Genomic DNA, 6,957 nt, shown 5'->3' with positions numbered 1-6,957 from the left:
TTATCATTATCATCATTATTATATCAGGTATGATCATCCAGATGTCTTTCCTGGCCACCTTCTTTTGGCTCAACGTCATGTGCTTCGACATCTGGCGTGTGATCAGGTACAGTGCACTAGAAATCACAACAAAAACGAAATACAGACACGACAAGAGACCTGTAACGATATTCCTCTCCGCCCACCATCACTCTCTCGTGCTGATCCTTCTCGTCCCTTGTCAAACAGAGCGACTGTGAACCTCGTCCCACTTACGGGCATTTTATCCAACGACTCGAAGAAATTCAAGGCCTATTCTGCGTACGCGTGGGGTGTCCCCTTCGTCGTCACCTCCGTCAGCGCCCTCCTCTTCTTCCTGCCGGAGAGATTCGTCGCGGCTGGCGTGATCCGTCCGGATTTCGGGGTTAATATTTGCTTTTTACACGGTGAGTTCAATTCAGTGTGTTGTGTGGCTGGGGGTCAGGGGGCTGTAATGTGTATGGCTCTCCGTTTTCTTTGTTTCGTTATTAGTGTTCTTCATTTTTTGGTAACCTATTATCATTATCATTATCATTATCATCTCTATCATCGTTACCTTCAAACTTTAGAGGCTATTTCCTTCAATATTGCTGGTAACTGATGTATTAGCGACGCAATTCCCTTTCATGAGAGTCGTCACAGAGACACCTTTCGAACGGGTGTAAACAACAGCCAAACCTTGTTACGCCACCGCATGCGATAACGATACCTGGCCTGTGGCACCCTTGCAGGCGACCTCGAAATCCTCGTCCACTTCTATGGCCTGGTCGGTGCGCTGTTCTTCGTAAATCTGCTGCTGCTCGGCCACACCATCTACATGCTGTTCCGAGCAGGTGCCGCGTTCGACTGCTGCAGCAAGACCGAGAGCCCGAGAGCGTTCAATCGCGTTCACCTTGACGCGTAAGTATGCTTTCTGTGTCATCCATTCTTTGGAAACCTCAATGTGAAACTGGTGAAGCTGTTTAGAGGAATATGTGGATTTTCTTTGTAATATGTCCAATGTTTTTATTTATTTATTCATTTATTTTTAACTTATTTCTTTCTTAGAACCTACACTCAAAGGGTGTGCAATTTCCTTTTAAATACAAGGAAGTATGTTAATTTAAAGGAATGTGTGTATTTTCTTTGCCAAACATCTAATGCGTTTTTTTTAAAGAAGTATATATATTCAAAGAGAGTGCTATTTCTTTATAATAGTATAATGTAACATTTCAAACATTAACGCATTTCTGCTTTTTACCTAACAACTCTGTCCAAGTTATTAATCACTGTTACGTAAACTGCAGGTACTGGCAGCGGTTCAGTCTGTTCACGTTGATGGCTGTGTGCTGGGTCACGGAGGTGCTCTCCTGGAAAATCCCGCCTGCGGGCTTGTGGTAAGCTGGACGGTACATTCTGCACACACGCACGCACGCACACACGCACACACACGCGTAATATTAATGATAATAATAGTGATAATAATATTAATGATAATGATAATACTGATGATGGCAATACTAACAACAATAATTATAATAAAAATAATAAAAATAATAATGATAATAATGTTGATGATAAAAATAATAATAATAGTAATAATAATGATGATGATAATAATAATAATAATGATAATAATAATGATGATGATAAAATAACGATAAAAATAATAATGATGATGATTTTGAGGATGGCAATGGTATTAATAATAATAATAATGATAGTAATAATAATATTAATAATAATAATAATGATAGTAATAATAAAAATAATAACTGTAATAATGATGATTATGATAATAATTCTTCTTATTATCATTATTATTACAATAACAATAATAATAATAATGATAATAATAACAACAATAATAATTGTAATAATGATATATAATTCATATCATTATCATTATTATTACAATAACAATAATGATAATACTGATATTAATAATAATGATAATAGTAAGGATAATAATAATGATAATAATAAAGGAAACTGAAATGCACAGGATTGTCACCGACCTCCTGAACTCCCTTCAAGGCCTGGCGGTGTTCCTGATCTTCCTCTTGAGCAAGAAGAAGCGTCATCTGGTGGTGGAGTTTTGCCAAAACACGGAGCTTCTCGCGCGACTCTTCAGGCGCGACTCGAAGACTCTGTCGCCCACTTGAAGGGGATCCAAGATTGAGGAGAAGCTAAGGAAGGGGGAATAGGCAATGGGGAAGATAGATGATACGCGTTATGATTATGAGGATGATGATGATATGGTGATAATGATCGCTGATGGTGATGATGGTATGGTGAGGAGGATGATGTGATGGTGATAATACTGATAACAATAGAATAACAATAATAATAAAACGCGGTGAGTGTAATGGGACTCTTTGCGTTAGACAAGGACCTATTAGTACAAAGTGTGACACTTATTTGGAAAGTTTTGTGGACCTACAACACAGGACAAACCGTTTTGTAATAGTGACGCTTGTGAGAAAACATGGTTTCGTGTAGTGATGAAAGATAATATGAAATAAGTGCTGCACAACAGAAACTTTTGTTCAGGACACACCACTTATAGTTTTCTGGCAATTTCCATAGTTTATCATCACCAAAATGAAACTGTCTTCTGCGGGGAATATGACGTTGCAGCTGATTATCAGAATGACGAGATGAATATATTTGAGTCTGAATCTGATGAGCATTAAGTCATTAACAGGTGTTGCCCTTTCCGTCCGTCTTATATCGGCGGCTTGGCAACTCACGCAAGTGCGATGCAGCCGAAGTTGTTGTATGCCATCCCTTTTTTTACCATAATTTGCATATCTTTATTAAAGTGGTCACTTGATCTTTTTTGGCACTAATTAATGATTAGTTCAATAACCTTCCTAAAAATAAATAAATAAATAATAGATAATATATATGTATATATATAATAATGATAAGATATCAACTAGTATTGACCGAGTCAAGGCACAAGGCTTAGGTTTTAGCAGCCCTTTGCTTTAATCAACTTTCCGGAAAGCAAAGCAGATGTTGCTTATCTGTTAGATGCCATCCGAGTGTTGAGGAAAAGACATGGAAACGGATGTGTGTTGTTGTGTTATCTGATTATCAAAACTGGAAACAACAAACATATCTTAACTGGACGTATGATATTATATATATCATATATCTTTTTTTTTTGTTTTAAAAATCATAAGACGTACGTACACCAAGGCAGGATATTACGATAATCATGTCACGCTTACATCCTGTTGTTGGAGATGATATACAAAAACGTGGACCACACCATTTGATAACTGATAAACAACTTTTAGTATTTCTTCATTTCAAATTATCAGTTTCCGTTACCTATTCATAAATTCTAAGCGGATAAGGCAACAACACGAACTTTCATCTAACCCGCAAAACAATATAGATAGATAAGAGTTCTAAAAACAGTATAAATAATCACGCAACAAATCGTTATAAAACATCCATGGCTAAGCTAATTGTCCTTACTTGTCTTTACCTTTTTCTTTTCATTGTTTAGATTCGAAGCGTTGACAGTGCACTAATAAATCAATAGTGGCTACTAAATTAATACTGTACGTCATGTGCTCACCAATGCTTGTATTGTAAGAGAGAGAAAGTGAGTGAGTGAGAATTTTATATATATATATATATATATGTATATATATATAATGTACATATATATAATTTATATATATGTATATATTTATATATAAATTATATATATTTATATATATATAATATAATCTATATATATATATAATGTGTATATATATGTATGTGTATGTGTATATCTAAATGTGTGTGTGTGTGTGTGTGTGTGTGTGTGTGTGTGTGTGTGTGTGTGTGTGTGTGTGTGTGTGTGTGTGTGTGTGTGTGTGTGTGTGCGTGTGTGTGTGTGTGTGTGGGCGTGTGCGTGTGAGAACATACACATACATATATAATATATATATATATATATATATATATATATATAATTTATATAAAAATATATATAAAGTATATTTTATATGTATATACATACTTATGTATGCATGTGAATCCGTATATATGTGTGTATATATGTACATACGGTGGGGCTTGGGGCGAAGACCCTGGGTAAGAGGTGTTTTTTGGTTCACAAGGCGATGTTTGTGGATTTCCAGAATGGAGAATGGTCAAAAACAAATGTGCCAGACATCAAAGGTCACATTACATCATGACAAAAGTATTGTGGCGAAAAGGATACAAATGGGTTAACGATTGGGAAAAGTGGACAGAAAAAGGGATGAAGAAGAGAAGGAAATGGGAAGAAGAAAAGACTGAGAGCTGAGATCCTTGGCAGGGGTGGTCAGTTTCCGTTGATAAAGGGTATGCCCATTCTTCAAACGTTTAACTTAGCCCGTTTTCATTTTTTTCCCGATCATGTCAGACTATGCAACACACGGCTTGGTAAAAGTTCGGTATGTAGTTATCATCATAATGAATCTATTATATGATACAAATATACTTTTTAGATGGGGAGAGGGAGAGAGGGAGAGAGGGGGAGGGGGAGAGGGGGAAAGTGAGGAAGGGAGGGAGGGAGAGAGGGAGGAAGGGACGGAGGGAGAGAGGGAGGGAGGGAGGGAGAGAGGGAGGGAGGGAGAGAGAGAGGAAGGGAGGGAGGGAGAGAGGGAAGGAGGGAGGAAGGAGAGAGAGAGAGAGAGAGAGAGAGAGAGAGAGAGAGAGAGAGAGAGAGAGAGAGAGAGAGAGAGAGTGAGAGTGAGAGTGAGAGTGAGAGTGAGAGTGAGAGTGAGAGTGAGAGTGAGAGTGAGAGTGAGAGTGAGAGTGAGAGAGAGAGAGGGGGAAAAGGTATACCGTGTACATAACCACGATTTGTGTATGAAAGAGCGTGGCCACCCAACACACACAGGACTCGCCAAGGAATGACCTCATCTCTTCTCTCCCCACTCGCCAGGGAGGGACCTCCTTTCTCCCTGCGGAGAATTAGCCTTACGAGGCTAATTAAGAGCGATGGGAGGATCGTACCGGAAAAGGCGTTCGACGGGGCGCAGCAGGTGGCGCGAAGCTGAACAAAGCGAAGAAGGTTACCATGATCCCTTGATCGTGGATTTTTTGCCGGGGTGACTTAAAGATATTTTTTTTAAAAGAGATACACCGGACCCGCACCCCGGCAAATTCGGTCTCGACGCTTACGCGTTACCGCGCCGCTTCGGTGTCCACCCCTCGTTGCTGCCGCGATGCTAATTGCTTATTTGCAATTAGTTTCGTGCCGTGTAGCCTATTCTTTCCTTTATGGAATTTTCGGCATTAGGATAACTCTCTGTGCACCTTCTGGTGAACAGGACCCCATCTTCGAGCTCGTGCTCGGACGTGCGCAGACCTTTACCTCCCGCAGAGGAGGGTGTGTCTGGGGGGGCCTTAGCGTGCCTGCCTTACGGTGCACAGAGAGTTGCCATTCTCTTTGCTAGGTACTGGTATGGCAGACCATCTGTTGACTGCCACTCTAGATATTTCGTTTAGGAATGAATAGGCAGGTAGGAGCCCCCTCCCTTTATCAGGCCCTTAGTCTAGTTCTGTCGAAACAGCTGCTGCTAGACAGAACCGAACTCACGTCCCGCCCCTGTAACCGCCTAGAAAGTTAGCTTCTCCCCCTCACTGTGGTGAATCAGCCTTTGGGTGGCTGTTTCTGAGGGTTGAAGAAACTTCCTTGAAAGGTGCAGAACTCCTCTTCCATCTCTGAGGTGAAACAGCCTTTGGGTGGCTGTTTCAGAGGGAAGAGGAATTCAAAAAGACACAGGTCCTTTCCTCCCTCACTGAGGTGAAACAACCTTTGGGTGGTTGCTTCAGAGGGATGAAAGGAACCACTTGGCAAAAGGACAAGACCCCCCTTCTCTGAGGTGAAACAGCCTTTGGATGGCTGCTTCAGAGGGAAGGGGAATCCCTTGGAAAAGACACATGTCCTTTCCTTCCTCACTGAGGTAAACAACCTTTGGGTGGTTGTTTCAGAAGGATGAAAGGAACTGCCTGGAACCAAAGCAAAACCTCCCTTCCCTCACTGAGGTGAAACAGCCTTTGGGTGGCTGTTTCAGAGGGAAGGAGGAATCACTTCGAAAAGACACAGGTCCTTTCCTTCCTCATTGAGGTGAAACAACCTTTGGGTGGTTGCTTCAGAGGAATGAAAGGAACTGCCTGGCAAGAACGCAAAACCTCCATTCCCTCACTGAGGTAAAACAGCCTTTGGGTGACTGTTTCAGAGGGAAGGGGGAACGACTTTGAAAAGACACAGGTCCCTTCCTTCCTCACTGAGGTGAAACAACCTTTGGGTGGTTGCTTCAGAGGGATGAAAGGAACTGCCTGGCAAAAGTGCAAAACCTCCCTTCCCTCACTGAGGTGAAGCAGCCTTTGGGTGGCTGTCTCAGAGGGAAGGAGGAATCACTTTGAAAAGACACAGGTCCTCTCCTTCCTCACTGAGGTGAAGCAACCCTTGGGTGGTTGCTTCAGAGGAATGAAAGGAACCACCTGGCAAAAGTGCAGGACCTCCCTTCCCTCACTGAGGTGAAACAGCCTTTGGGTGGCTGTCTCAGAGGGAAGAAGGGATTCACTTTGAAAAGATACAGGACCTCTTCTTCCTCACTGAGGTGAAACAACCTTTGGGTGGTTGCTTCAGGGGGATGTAAGGAACTGCCTGGTAAACGTGCAAGACTCCTCTTCCCTCACTGAGGTAAAGCAGCCATTGGGAGGCTGATTCAGAGGGAAGAGGGATTCACTTTGAAAAAAGTACAGGTCCCCTCCTTCCTCACTGTGGTGAAACAACCTTTGGGTGGTTGTTTCAGAGGAATAAGAGCTCCCTCCCTCACTGAGGTGAAGCAACCTTTGGGTGGCTGCTTCAGAGGGCTGAGCAAAAGGGCTCCAAACAATGATGTCTCGTAGGTGGAAGGGCATCCCCTCTGATCTCTCCCCAGGGGTTTACACTTA

General features: G+C 41.7%; 1 protein-coding gene across 1 annotated transcript in view; it reads left to right on the top strand.

The window, feature by feature from the left end:
- LOC125030565 (probable G-protein coupled receptor Mth-like 3) overlaps positions 1 to 2,899 on the top strand; it is a 5,620-nt gene extending 2,721 nt beyond the window's left edge. The window contains exons 5-9 of the mRNA XM_047620680.1: positions 28 to 106; positions 229 to 425; positions 750 to 918; positions 1,305 to 1,394; positions 2,003 to 2,899. Of these exons, the coding sequence (XP_047476636.1) occupies positions 28 to 106; positions 229 to 425; positions 750 to 918; positions 1,305 to 1,394; positions 2,003 to 2,162 (695 nt within the window). The 3' untranslated portion in view covers positions 2,163 to 2,899. The remainder of the gene's footprint in view (positions 1 to 27; positions 107 to 228; positions 426 to 749; positions 919 to 1,304; positions 1,395 to 2,002) is intronic.
- The last annotated feature ends 4,058 nt before the right edge of the window (positions 2,900 to 6,957 follow it).

This window comes from Penaeus chinensis, chromosome 11 (genome assembly GCF_019202785.1).
Source record: "Penaeus chinensis breed Huanghai No. 1 chromosome 11, ASM1920278v2, whole genome shotgun sequence".
Classification (NCBI taxonomy): domain Eukaryota; kingdom Metazoa; phylum Arthropoda; class Malacostraca; order Decapoda; family Penaeidae; genus Penaeus; species Penaeus chinensis.
This window is presented reverse-complemented; position numbering and strand designations above follow the sequence as displayed.